The sequence below is a fragment of the Besnoitia besnoiti genome, chromosome II (genome assembly GCF_002563875.1).
Source record: "Besnoitia besnoiti strain Bb-Ger1 chromosome II, whole genome shotgun sequence".
Classification (NCBI taxonomy): Eukaryota; Apicomplexa; class Conoidasida; order Eucoccidiorida; family Sarcocystidae; genus Besnoitia; species Besnoitia besnoiti.
In genome coordinates this window covers 3,808,546-3,822,608 of record NC_042357.1, presented here as the reverse complement: position 1 = coordinate 3,822,608, position 14,063 = coordinate 3,808,546, and the positions used below count along the sequence as shown (strand labels likewise).

Here is a 14,063-nt window from a genome sequence, read left to right as displayed (position 1 = left end):
TGATTCGTTTCTTGTAACATGCTGTCGCTCTGGCATACAAGCGCCCTGCCTGGGGAGGGAGCTAGCCATACAACTACAAGAACTGCGGATCTTGTTTTATCCTCCTGTTTACTCTAGGTGGTTACGGAGAGCCCCTCGTTCCCCACTCCGACCTCCAGAGTCTCGTCCCACGAAAACGGTGCGTAGCTCTGCCATCCACATGCATAATGCACAAGACTTTCAAGCAGAAGCATGGTGGATGCCATGTCGCGACTCCGAGGAGACATGAGACGTTGCGGTATCGGAGATCCGTGTATCTGGATTCGGCAGTATACGGGAGAACAGGGGCGGGGGTGGGTAAGCACCGAAAGTGCCTCACAAATGCAGATGTATCCGTCTGCAGCCGACTTGCCGCACCCCAGGCAAACGCCGAGTAAAAACTCTTTTCAACGTCTATCTACCCGGACGCTGAGAAGCCAATCGCTGCTTCGCGTTGAACGCGTTCTAGGCAGGTGGCTGCGGCTCGCTGATCGCAGGCGCGACTGCAGACGCCGAATCGCCAGAATCGCTCAGAGAGCGACGCGGAAGTGAACAGCGACAGAAGTGATTGCGGAACGCACAGTCGACGCGGGGAGCTTCGCACGAGGCCTCACTGGCGGGAGGGAGACGCGAAATCCGCCAGCAGTTGTGACCGTCTCAGGCCGTCTCCTCCCTACGGACACGCGCGCGCACGAGTGACGCGAAAAGAGAAAAGTGAGTCATGTTCATGGCACCAAAAAACGACGAAAACCAGATGTCACGTATATTATACTTATAAGCTCGACGTAACGCTTTTCGAAAGTCCTCTTGTACCGCTTTCTCTGTCTTTCCGCGCGCTCGTTCCGCAGTTCGCTGCGTCGTTTCCGAGGGTCTGGGCGAGCTCTTCGGCGAGCATTTTCACAGACAGAGGAGGTAGAGCGCTGTTTTTCTTTTCCTCAGTGCTTTTCCGTCTCTTTTTCTTCGAATCTTCCATCTAGTCAGACGCCCAGCGACTGTTCCTCTAGCTTCGTCGCGCGCTGTGCTCGCGCTTGTCTCGTCTGCCTTTCTTGCACGAAGTGGACGGCTGTCGCTGTCTCTTCTTTTTCACAACGGTTTTCGAAATTCCCAGGGTGCCGCGCAGCCACCTCTCTACTCGGAAGGACGAGGGTCTTTTGCTCTCCTCTCTCTCCTGTACATATCTGGCTCTGCAAGCCCTTGCCGCTGCATTTTCTTTGCACCCTTCACCTTTCTCGGCGCCTTCGCCGTCCAGCCGCGATCTTCCGCAAGGCCAAATTCCTCGCAGTTTTCTCTCTTTTCCGATTGCAGCGCGTCTCCTGGCACCAAGGAGTTTTCGGGGGCGATCTCTGCAGGGGAGTTGTGTCGTCTGCCGTCGTTATCGTATTCCGCTTTTTAGGGTTGCAACCTGGTCCTCTTTACGGAAACCCTGTTTCCTCTTACTGGTTCCACTCCCGGCTGCTTTCTGGGTGCATGCCCCAGCAGGCGCCTTCGCCGTCATTTTTCTTGCTCTCGTTTTCCTCTTGCTGACGTCCGGCATCGACCGCTTCTCCTCTGCAATTGAGCAGTCAGAGGTAGCTGCCAGGAGTTCTCGGAGAAAAGGTGTGCGAAAACTCCATCAGTTCTTCTTTTTCCCTTCTTCTTCCTGCCGTTTTTGACGCGATTTTCTCCCAGTCCGCGTCTATGTCGTGATGTCGGCTGCGGCGGCGGCCGCCCTAGCAGCTCAGCGAGCGCCAGGCGACGGGAGGCAACCCCTTCTTTCTTCCTCTTCGCCTTCGTCCCGCCCTCGCTCGTCGCCGCCTTACCGCCGTTCGCTTCTGCGCGAAGTTCTGTCAGAAGCAGAACTGACGGAGTTGGGCCTCGACGCCTCCGTGGACGATTCCCCCTCCGTCCCCCCTTCGATCTCGCGAAAGCAGTTCAGGCGCCTCTTTTTCTCTTCATTCCTCTGGATTCTGCTGTACTGGGGCTCGCTTCTCGCTCTTCTGGTGTACGTACACCGGGACGGGTGGAGCGCCCGGAGAGCGAACGCCCCGCAGAAAGGGGTGTATGTACACCTCGGCGCTGGCCGAGGGGACGGGGCAGACGACGGAAAACATGCCAGCACACACAGTAGTGCGGAGCACGCGACTGCCGACCACGAAGACAAGACCGGGAATTTCTTGTCCACGCAGAAGAATGGGGGAAGGCGTTTCTTCGAGGCCGAGAAGCAGCAGGAGGCCCTCAGCGGACGGCAGGCGGCGTCGGCTCTGCCGGATATAGTGACGCCCTCCTCAGCTTCTGGTGCGGCTTCTGGCGCGTCGTTTCCGTTTCTTGAGTTGGGAGGCGCGTACACCACGGCGGAAGCGCTGAAGGGTGTCGTTTGGCAGGGCGAAGGCATCGCACCCAGTCCCTCGGCCGTCGTGCCGGAGTCTTCTGGCCCCGAACTCGAGGAGCCCTCTTGGAGGGCTTGGCTGTGTCTTGTGTGTCTGTGTCTCGCGTCCATGTTGTATGAAGTCGGCGTCCTCTCATTTCTACGATACCTCACGCCTCCCCCACGAGATAATTTGTTCGCATTTTGCCAGGCTTCGTCTTCGCTCGCCTCCGCGGCATCATCTCCGCTTCTTGCGACGGGGTCGGGTTGCTTGACGCTGCTTCTCGACTTCGTCGTGCACTTCTGTCAACTTGGGGACGTGCTCTTCATCGCTGCAGTGCTTCCGCCTCGGTTCCCACTCTCTCTTTTCCTGTGTTGCTTGTACTCGGTCTCCCTCAACTCGCTGCTCCTGTTTCTGCTTCAACTTCGCGCTCTTCTGTCGGCGAACCAGAGAGATAATTTCGCCTTACACGACGCGCCCGCGTCCTGCTTCTACGTCCCCGCGGCCCTCGCCTCGCGGTCGGTGTCTTTCCTGCTTTCGTGCCTCGACGTCGTCCTCTTTGTGTGCCTGTTTGCGCTCCGCCTGGTCTGCCTCTGCGTCGCACTTGGCGCTGTGCTCTGCGCCCACCTCTGCAAGGCCTGCGGTCGCGCCTCTTGTCTCCTCCTGCGGGCGCGGCCTGGAGCCCAGACGACCACGGCCCTCGCGCCCGCGCACGCCGCCGGGGCGCAGCGTAGACTCTTCCGCAGAGCCTTCGCGTGCTGCGGCGAGGGCGACGCAGTCTCGGCTAGAGACGGGCGCGAAGGAGACAGAGGACAGGCGCTCCTGTCGCCAGGCAACATTGCCGCGCTCGCAGGCGCGAGCTCTCGCGGTAGGGCGGCGGACGAGGAAGGCGAATCCAGCCAGCCGCAGGGATCCCAAGGACAGGAGAGGGAGCGACTCCCCGGGTGTGAAGCGCCCGCAGACGTATCCTCTTGCTTCATATCGCCCTCTTTTTTCCGGGGCGCTGAGTTGGCCGCGGACGAGGGCGAGAGCTCGGCGCCTCCTCCGTCTTTCTCGCCGCCCTCACGGCGTCTTCGAGGAGGCAGGGGCGACGGCGGGATTCTTCAGCAGGTGCTGCACGGATTCCTTCACGCGAAAACGGCGACGCACGCTGGGCAAGAAAGCCGTTTTCCTGTTCCTTCGCGGTCGGCGGAACCGGAGAGCCCCAGCAGAAACGCGCCTCGCAGCTCTTCGATGCCGCCTTCGCGTTCGCGTGCACATCGGTCGTCGCGCCTGCCTCTGTCTTCTTCTCTCGTTTCGGAGTCGCTCGCGTCGCCCTTTTCCTCTGCCTTCGGCGCCTCCCTTCCGGCACTTCTCTTTCCAAGCAGGCGCGGCGCCCGCGAGGCGACCGCCGTCGCGCCAGCATCAGAGGAGGCCCTCAAGGCCGAGGACCCGCGCCGCGCAAGACGAGAGGAGACCGAGCGCGCGCGGAGACGCAGAGACGGCGACGCCGAGGGGCCTTCAGCCCCTCCTGGGGCGAAGGACAGCGAGGGGGTCGACCGCGAGAACGGAGGCAGCGACGAAGTCGCGACCACCCCAGACGTCGTCGAAGGCGGCGAAGTCCTCAAGCTCGCCAACCTCTTTCTCCTCCTCGATATGGCTTCATCCACCGATGCACTCAAAAATGTACGGTCGGCGACATGCCGAACGCAAACAAGACGGCGCACGATGCATTAGCTACAGATGCTGAACGGATGTATTCATATATATCGACATCGAGAAACGCGTGCGGAGTCCGCCGTGTGTCGGAATGTGTTTGAGACGCCCTGTATGCGCCCGGTTCATCGCGGGTGTCGCCTGCTGTGCGTTGTTGGGCTTTGAATAGGTCGCTGCGAGTGTGGTTTCTCGTTGTGCCGTGCGTCGCTAGAGCATGACGTGTTCACAGGAATGTCTGCAGGTTTAGTGTATATAGTTGGTGCGTTTCTTGTCTTTTTTTTTGCAGCGTTTTCTGCCGGCGGACAGCTTGGAGACCTTTGAATTCGGTGCCTCGATTCTTTCACTCAGGTTCGTTTCCATTCCTTTCGTCCGCTGTCGTCACGCAGTGCCGATCTTGTCTCGAGTGTGCAAGACGAGGCGCCTGTTCAGCGTCTACCTGTGAGGCTTTGCGTAGAGAGTCGCGGATTTTATTGAGGCGCGTTACGAATCGTCTGCTTCTCTGTGTTTCTCTTCAGCCGCTTCTACATGGGGGACTTGTGTCTGCTGTTCTTCCTGGTGTACGCGGTCGGCGCATTTGGCTCCGTGCCTCTGCCCGCGGTCCTTCTCTGCGTTCGCTGCTTCAAGCTGACTCTGCAGAGTCTCCTCTTCCTTCTCAAGAGCGACGCGTCGATATGGGAGCTCTGGTGCTACGACTTGGAGTGACTCGCAGCAACAACGTCCACCGACCGCGCGCCCGCAGCGAACCCTGGGGCGAAGCAGCTTCGGCTGGGGACCGAAGCCAACCTGCTGCTGGCGCTCAGAACCTGACGTTCGCCCGGGTGCATCCGGGGCGATCCTGCGCCTGGTTCGCGGCTTTCTGTGTCCACAATGAGTTTGAATATGCAACAGATACGCCAGAGGCGAGGGAGAGACTTACTCACGGGCGAGTGAGGCGGAGAGAGAAAATTGTGGAGCGCCTGCGCTTCTGTCTCCTGGGCTGGCGTCCAGGGGCGGGCAGCTTGGCAGGCACTCACGGGAGGGGACGATTTTCTTCAAATTTTGAACAGGCCCTCCTTTTTCGCGCGTGCTTCCCGTGGCGCTCTCTCTCTTTGCGGGTGAGCAGCACGGTCGCTCCGTTGGGTTTATCTGCTTGTGCGCCTGCTTTCAAAACGCTCTTTTTTTCGGTCTTCACGCCTCTCCTGTTTTCCGTGCCTGTGATCAGAGGCCAGCTGGGGGGCGGCGGCGAGTCTTTTTTCTATTTCCGCTCCTTCTAGCGGCGTCTTCGCAGGGTCGGACCCGCGCAAGAGACGGCCGGCCTTCTCACGCAAAGTGACAGGTGAAAAACAGCGTTTCACGTCGCATGCATCTGCACGATGTTCAGGTTCGCTTCGTTTTTCCGTTTTCAAACCCACGAAACAAGCTAATTTGCAGATGTCCAGTGTGAGAGGCGTGAACGTGACCGCTCTATCGCCTTCTCGCCGTAGGCCCCGCTTCTGCTTCCTGCCGCGGCTCCAGTCGTCATAGAGTGGCGGAAAGGAGCCTTCATATGCCAGGACAGGAGTCTTAGGAGAGATACTTTCGGCAGCGTCTGGTTTTGGATTCTGCGTTGTATCCAGAACAGAAACTTCTATGCTGCCTACACTGCATTCAGCCATGGCACCTGAATTCACTCGCACCGGGAGTCGACACCCTCAAGATGTGAACCAGCCATGCTCCTCAGAGTAGCCACACTACACCGAAAAGCGATACCCGGCTCGAGATTTCGTTTGCTCTCGCGGCTCGTTCTCCGCCGGGCGACCGAGGAGCGACTACCTCTCACAGCCCCGTCCGCTGGCTTCAGCACACAGGCCGCGACCTCTGTCTCCTTCTGTCTGTCTCGTTTAGCCCAGGCTTTTGCCTGCTGTCGACCGAGCTACGTCTGAAGCGTCTACTGTTCCTATGATCAGGAATCCCGCTGCATAACTACGGGTGCGTGTATCTCTGCGAAAGATGTGTCTCGTCCTTGCTTCACAGCTGCAGATCTCCAGGTCGGCCTGCGTCGCCGCCAAGCAGAGTTTCAGGCGAAGTATCAGCGTTTCAACCTTGGCTTTCCGCATTCTCTGCAGCTCCGTGAGGCTCAGCGGCCATTCCGCCGCGTCGCTAGCTTTGCTTAAACCTCCGTCGCGGCTTTTCAAAACGACCAGGCGCTCTTCCCCGTTCCCCTATATCTGTCTTTCGTATCTGTCTCTCACGCCCGTCACTCACGTCGTCTTCCCGCGTGCTGCGTTCGCCGCGGCAGTCCGCACACGCCGCGCGACAGAACTGCAAGGCAGAGTGAGAAGTTGCGATGCGCCGGGCGCTGCGTCGTCGCACGTGGCGCTCACCGGCGACGCCAGAAACGCATGCCGCTTTGATCAACGCCGAAGTGCGGAGCGGCAAGTCGTTCGAACCCCTCAAAGGACTCGGCACCAGGGGCCAGAAAGCTGCCACTTCGAACGCGTCTGCCGCAGACGGCCGACACACAAACGCAGAAGTCTCGAGCCAAGACACAAACTGGAGAGCACCTCACGGCTCCTGCAGTTTCCTCCGTTAACCACACATGCATAAATATATATATATATATATATATATATATGAAGATATGTCATTTATATAGCTTACATACACGCATATATATAAATACATGTGTACTGATACACAACTGGAAGAAACTGGGCGCAGAGTCGACTCCAGATGAACCCTGAACTGAACCAGGGCATGGAAGAGGAGAAGGAGGAGGGAGACAGTTTTAGGGTGTACGACAGAGCGACAAGAAAAGCTAACCGACTTCACGGTAAAGCCCTGGCGGGGAGCCCGCGGCGCGTGTCGCGCGGCCGCGTTCGATTTCATCCTTGAACAGCCTCTGGAGATGGCGTCTCTTCGCTTTTTTCACCCTCGTTCGCCTCGTTGTCTTCAGTCTCTGCGCCCGCGGAGGCCGAGGGCGGCTCTGCGCGCGGCAGTCCAGCGTTCTCTGCGAACGCGTTATACCGCTCCAACAGCAAGGGGTGCTCCAGTTTGACGCCCTTGAGCTGGTTGCCTGAGGATGCAAAAACGGCAAAAAAGACAAACAATCGAATCCCACGAGAAAGCCAAGCGTGACACATTTTCAAAACCACGAGCGGACTCGAGAAATAGAGGCTGTCGAAACCTAAAGCCGATGCACAGGGGCACGAAGACAGTGGAGATCCACACCGCAGCAGGATAAGTCAGTATCCGCCAAGAACGATGAATAGACAAGTAAAACGGAGCGACTGTTGAAAGAATTGCTACCTTCACTAATCCGACGTCACTCGTACGAAAAACGGCTACAACAAGGTCGTTGGTATGATCGACGCGAGAGAAAATCGACCCGCATTGAATAGATGGATAAGATACGAAGAGAGATATACATATATATACATATATATACATGTATGCGTTCACACTGAGGCGGTGAACCTCCACCAGATGGAGATGCACCGAAAGCGTCTGCTTCCACGAGAGACGCCAACGCATGCAAGTACAAGCTGCAAACGCGAATCCGAATGAAGTTCTGAATGAGTAAGTCGCCTGCGGGGAACTGACCGAGAGTGATCCAGTTGTTGCGAACGTTGTGCATGCGGCCAAAGAGCTCGACTTTCAGAGAGTCCGGCGCCATTCGCTCGATGATTCTGAAGGGAAATGCGAAGAACGCAATCTCTCACGCCATGACAGAGCGCTGAAAATCCTGGCTCTCACAGTGCGTACGCACAGCCCCGTCCACGCGAGGAGTCGTTACACCGCAGCGAGGAGGCGGCAGCGACGTCGTAGGTAATGCAGCGGGAAACTAACAAACCGGTGCTTATCCGCCCACCAACCCCCTCACGGCCTGTTGAGTCGCTGGGCTTCCTTCTTGTGTCCCGTTTCCCCATGCACGCGGCAGCGGCCCCACGCCATTTTATTCCGACGTCGCTACGCCTCCCCACGCTTCTGTCACCTCCTAGAAAGCGCCAGTTTTCGGCGCATTCGCTGAGTGCAGAGAGTGCTGCATGCAGAGGACACTTCCCTCCCCGGTGCCTCCAGAACGCGAAGGCGGTCCCTAGCAGGGTGCTTTGGGAGCAAAGAGTCTCAGGTGAGAATCGAAGGCACAGAGAAGTCGCGGCTTCTGGCTTCGCGCACGGGCTGGGAGGCGCACCGCGCGTCTGAAGAGACGCGCGGCCGTTCCGCTGGGCCTCCGCCTCCAGCTGACCTGTAGATTTCGTCGGGCTTTCGCGAGGTCTCGCGAACTTCGCTGACGATGACGTCGCAGTCGATGTTTCGGTTGAACGCAGCGTTGCCCTTCACTGCGACGAGGCAGTGCTCCTTCGAGTGATTCAGCCAGTGGCCCGTCCGCCCCGTGCGAATGATGCGCTGCAGCTGGTTCGTCTTCACCCACAGAATCTCCTCCACACGCGTGTAGCCCCAGAGCTGACAAAACCAGACAGACCACACGAGACGGCCACGCGTCGTCGCCCAGCAGCCGCAGCAGCCGCCGCAGCTGCCGCGCCACACCGGACGCTGGGCGAGACGAGAACGGAGTGTCCGCCGCGTCTCACGCAGAAACCTCGAGTCGAGCGGAAGCAGACGGGCGCGACAGCTGTCTCGCAAGCGACGCAGTCGCACGCGTTCAGCTGAGCCGCAGCAGACCTGCACTCGAGGTCGTCCCCCCCCCCCCCCCCCCCCTCCGAGGAAATCCCAAGAACAGCCTTCAAAGAGGGCTGAGCCACGCTTACTTCCAGACACTCGCGGGCCAGCTCCATCGCGCGGCCCGTCACCCACAAGAAGAGAAGTCCTTCTTCCTGAATCAAATCCACCTGCGAGACGCGCGCACACACACCGCAGCAGACCACGCGGGGGACTCGAACGCCCGCACAGACGAAGGCGGAACGAAGCCGCAGAGGCAGCCCAGAGACGGAGTCGAGAGACTGGCGCGCCGTCTCAGGTCCGAAGCGAAGGAGCACGGGAGGGCGCCGCCTTCAGTAGATTGAGAAGTTGACGTAGCGCACGTGAGCGGGGCGGGGGGGGGGGGGGGGGGGGGGAACGAGTCTCCCCCCCCTCGTCCCCCGAGTCTCCTCCCGAATTCCCTCACTCGCAGATTCCGCATCTCCTGATCTGTCATCGTGCCATAAGGCAAGTCCATGTGGATGTCCCACGGCGGATCCGCCATGACAACGCGAATGAGCTTCCGGAAGATGCTGAAGTCGAACGTTCTGAAAGAAAACGAAGAGGCCGGAACAATACGCGTTAAAGGCGCGAACCGACACGGGGAAGAGGAGGCGAACCCGCCCTTTCCCCTCACGGAAAAAATCTACAGAAGTGAACCACGTCAAGACGAGAGAGAAAGACGAGAGAGAAAACCAGACGGCAAGAGAGGCATCTGAGCAGGAGAGACTTCTGAGGAAGTGGAAAGCGCGTTTCGGCCGGACAGAACGCAGAGTGCATGCGCTCTACAGGATGGCGCGCCTTCCAACGCTGCCCGCGCAGTCAGATCTCAGGAACCAGACTACTAGAGAGAAGGCCCGCGCCCGCCTGGAGGGTCACACACCCGCCCACGGAGACGGTCATTCAGAAGTTCATTTGCACGGAACAGATAAAGGATACACGACGAAAGCAACAGAGAAGAAGGAGGGCGGTAGGAGAAGCACGACGGACAGGACGAGCTTGCGAGGAGACAGGCAAGGAGACGATGCAGTCGACTCGCAGAATCAAGCAAGGCCAAACCAGTATGAAAAACTCGGCGACGGACAAGCGGAGAAGCACGCCGCCTTCGCACCTGATATCGCAGCGAATCCACTGAGCAGGGTACTCCGTGCGAGCGCCGGCAGAGATGGTGCCGATGGCGTACGGATCCGCGGCATCGCCCTGCCTGAACCCGAGACAGGAAAACCCGAAAAAGGCAAGGTGAAGCGAAAATGACGCGCCACGGCACGACGCTGTAGCGAACCAGTGTCACTCGAAACGCTTCGCAGAGCAGAGGAGGCGACCCCCCGCAGCGAAATAGAAAAACGCGCCACCACTAGGCAGTTCCGCGGCCAGGCGCCACAGAGAACAAATCTGTCGCACGCGTGAGCCACGCTGCAAATGAGCGAGAAGCGGGAGGAGACAGCGCAGCGCCGCGAGGAGCCAACGACAGCGTCCCCATCGCTGCTACCGCTCGACAGCACCCAGAGGTGGGGACACGACGAAGCGACTGCAAACTCCTGCAGAGACAGAACGCCCACGAAGCGAAAGGGGCGACCCCAGGACCCCGGCGCAGATACGGTACGCAGCGCGTCGCGTGGAGCCCGGAAGACAGCCACAACAGGCAGTGCCGCAGCGATGCGTGCGGTCCAGCCACAGATCGCACATTTTCTTGAGGACATCGCCCTTGGAGGCGTCGTCGACTTCGTAGTGCACGTAGCGGCAGGTCTCGATGTGGCGGCACGTATCCAAGTAGCTGCAGTCTCCCAAGCTGATATCTGGAGGAGAAAAACAAAAACGGAAGCAAGGTCCGCAAACAGCAAACCAAAAAGCGGAAGGAAAGTGCGGACCGGGAAGGCTCGACATGACGGAGGCCGTGAAGGAGGCAAACAAAGCGAAGCGCCGTGGGTGGCCGCATGCGCTGCAACCCTAAACCCTAAACTGAAGCGCAAACGCATGAAGTGGTGCGCGGGCGTTTCGCAACGAAGACGGGCATATAAAGAGAGAAACGCGCCACGCAGGCAACTGAGCGCATGCAAATACCTGCACACATGCATGCACAGCTAAATGAACGTAGCTGCAAGAACAAGCGGACGACGAGCGTAACGAGCAAACTGGTTACGCATGCAGAGACACACACACCGAGACAGAAGCGCACGGCGCGCAGAATTTGAGAAAGAAAGAGCTCGTCGAAAGTTGATCGGCGACTCGACTGAGAAAGATACTCCTGAACAACTCCGTATGCTGCATACATACTAATATATATGTATATACAGATGTAGAGCTGTAATTCGCGGAGGCATGGGGAGTCGAGGCCACGCTGAAAAGCAGAGAAAAGATGCCAAACGGCGGTGCAGGTGCTGCCTAACGAGCTGGAAACCGTACCGGTGTGAGCGAGGACGATACGGCGGAAGTGGACCTGAAGAGAAATGAAAGCAGAGAAAAGGTCAATGGAGATTCCTTCAGAGAACCAAACGAACAGCCACAAGCCACACGCAAAGGCGGAGACGAGGGCGACGGAAGAGAGTCACGTGTTGAGCGATCGCCCCCGAAAGGCGCCAGCAGCTGCGGCTTCCTCACCTTGGTGCAGGGCTTGTAGGCGTTGCGAGCGCGGCAGCACTCCAGGCGAGAGCCGAACGGACAGATTTCTCTGAGTGCGCTGCCCCCCTTATTCTTAAAGGAGTGAATAATCATCTGCTGCCGCGCAGTCGGGGCGCTGAGCAGCGACGTCAACTCGCTGCCCGAATCCAGATCGCGCTGTTTCTGGGAACAAAAAAGAGAGACGAGAGAGCGAAACTCGCACACAGATGGTACAGATAGCCATGGAGCGCGGCAAACAGAAAGATGCGGAAAGCATGTGCCGATTTCGAGAGAGTGGAAGGCGACAAGACGCTCAAGAAAGCTGCATGATGCGACACGTCAAAAAATAGTAACGAGAAAACCAAAACGCCTCCACGAGATTATGGGTCGCAAAGAGAGAAAAACTGCATGACATTCGCGAACGCGCGTTCACATTCCATTCGAGGCGAAACTCGCCAGAGCTCCTATCGCTTTCTCTATCTATTTTTCTCTGGGGAGCTTGAGGCCCTCTCTCACGCTTATCTCTTACCAGAGCTGTCGGCACGCTGAGAAGCTTCTCCAGGTCCTCTTGGAGCTCCGCATGTGCGTCCTTGTCTCCGCCGGTCCCGCCTTTCTTGTCGTCGAAGGCCGGGGGCGGTGGGGGAGGAGGCTTCGGCGCACCTGCGCCCGCGCCCGGGGCCGCCCCGCCGCCAGAGGGGCCGACCGCGCTGGAGCCCAACGCGGTCGGATGCGCACTGCCTCCGCCGCAGAACGGCGGGAAGCGCGGGGGGGAGGCGGCGGAGGCGGGGGCGGAGGCCCGGGCGGGGGAGGCCCTCCTGCAGGAGGCGAGAACGAAGGAGCGGAGGCAGGGTGCGCGGCAGGCGGGTGCACGGCAGGCGGGTGCGCGGCAGGCGGGTACGCGGGCCCCGAAGGCGACGGGCTCGGACCGGCTGGAGGCACCTCGCGCACCGGAGGGATACCGTGCCGCGGCGTCGGCGCTGCTGCAGCAGCCTGCTGAGGCGGGCCCGAGGCGGCGCCGCCGTTCGCGGGCGCGGAGGCCGAGGAGGAAGCAGACGCAAGCGCCTGCTGCTGACTCTGTTGGTGGAGCGTGAAGAGCACCGCGCAGATGCGCAGAGGAAACAGAGCCTTGATGACAGTGAGGGAGCTGAGAGAGGAGAGCGAGAGAAGCGGATACGGAAAGGGATGCAGGGCGCCCAGCACTGGGGGCGCCGACGCACCAGGAGAGCTCTCCGCGCCTTGACCATTTTTCCCCTCGGCGCCCTCCTCCTGAGCCGCACTGTAGGCGGCGAACTGAAGGACGCGCAGAACTGCCTCGGGTCGGAAGAGCCGCTGGCTAGCCAGAGACGAGACGCCCCGTCCACCAGCGGCCGCGGCCCGCGAGAGCTGCTTCAGGTGCGCCGCGAACGCGTTCAACTCGATGTGACACTCGGCCGTGCGCGTCAAGCAGGTCACGGTCTCCTGCGGCGCCCCGGGGACTGCCTCCGCGCGCCGGATCGACGGAGACACTGTGGGGTGGTGCAGCAGGGCCCGCAGAATGAACGGAAGCAGCTCCTCCATGGACGACGGCAGCTTCCCACCCGCCGGCGACGCGACGCTCGCATGATCCAGCGGAAGGTCCTGCGGCAGCGGCGGCAGCGCGGGCGCAGGTCCGCGCACCCCAGTCGCCTGCCGCGCAGAGCAGACACCTGTCTCCAAGGCCCCAGACCGGCCTGCGCCCAGAGTGCGGGTCGCGCCAGGCCCCACGCCCTGGTGGGGGGCCGCAGAGAGCACGGCGGCGGAGTCGCCAGGGCCGCGGAACGCCGCAGGCCTGCCTCCTGACGTGTTCGAAGACGACGCCGCACTTGGCCCGCGACCGTATGAGTCCTGCGGCTTCTGCGGATGCCCATTCGGTGCAGCGAGCGAGGACGTGTCGTCATGTCTGCGACGCGCGTCGTGAGCTGGGTAGGCAGACCGAGACGACGACGAGCGGTGCTCGTCCTCTTCCCTCCGACCGCGCTTCAGCCGCCGCGCATCCGCTCCATCGTAGTGTCCGCGCGAGCTCGACGCAAAGGCCGATGACCGATCACCCTCGCGAGCATAAAAGGCGTCCCTGCCCTCCTCGCCGCCGCGGCCCCTGTCTCGGCTTTCGCTGCCCTCTCTGGCGCCGGTGTCCCCGGCGGCGCCCCGCCCTGCTTCGGGCCTGTCGCCGTAGGCGGGCGGCGCAGCCGCGCCGCCTCTGTCGGACGCCCACCTGTCTCCCTCTCTGTCGTCTCGCCTGTCTCCTTCGTGGCCCCGGTCGGCGCCCCAGGCGGAGTGCCGGGCCTCCGACCGCGCAGGAGCCTGAGGGGGCCTGCCGCCGCAGGCGGCGAAGGCAGAGCCCGGAGCGTCGCCAGAGGGCGCGCCGAGGCCGGGCGACGGAGCGGGGGAGGCCCCCCCGCTGGCCCCGCTGGTGCTGCGGCTGAGCGAGGTCAGAGGCGGCGTCAGCAAGTTTGTGCTAGGCGCCGAAGAAGAGGGAGCTGAGGCAGGGAACCCCGCGCCCGAGAACACCAGCTTGCGCTGCTGGAAGCGCTGACGCAGGTGTGAGGACATGGCGGAGAAGAGAGGCCCTGGCTGGCGAGCAAGCGGCTCTACGACATGTCTCGACGCTGCGAAAACACCAATACAGCAGAGCGAGAAGAGAAGAGAAAAGCGCGACGCGTCGACGCGGAAACACAGTACGGGGGACAGAACGATACGAAGAAGGCAAAAGAGGCACGCAGGACAGCTCAGAAT

The 14,063-nt window shown here is 60.5% G+C and overlaps 2 protein-coding genes across 2 annotated transcripts; one reads left to right on the top strand and one right to left on the bottom strand.

Moving 5' to 3' along the window:
* Positions 1-1,703: 1,703 nt before the first annotated feature.
* On the top strand, positions 1,704-4,760 carry BESB_039000 (uncharacterized protein; the record flags this gene model as incomplete). Its single annotated transcript, XM_029362486.1, has 3 exons — positions 1,704-4,028; positions 4,345-4,406; positions 4,574-4,760. The coding sequence occupies 3 exons, from the start codon at positions 1,704-1,706 to the stop codon at positions 4,758-4,760; spliced, it is 2,574 nt and encodes an 857-aa protein (XP_029221451.1).
* A 2,141-nt stretch (positions 4,761-6,901) lies between these two features.
* BESB_038990 (putative methyltransferase MTA70) lies at positions 6,902-13,880 on the bottom strand (the record flags this gene model as incomplete). Its single annotated transcript, XM_029362485.1, has 11 exons — positions 6,902-7,092; positions 7,620-7,705; positions 8,263-8,480; positions 8,786-8,866; positions 9,142-9,262; positions 9,826-9,918; positions 10,399-10,510; positions 11,118-11,151; positions 11,313-11,495; positions 11,842-12,127; positions 12,211-13,880. The coding sequence occupies 11 exons, from the start codon at positions 13,878-13,880 to the stop codon at positions 6,902-6,904; spliced, it is 3,075 nt and encodes a 1,024-aa protein (XP_029221450.1).
* Between the last annotated feature and the right edge of the window lie 183 nt (positions 13,881-14,063).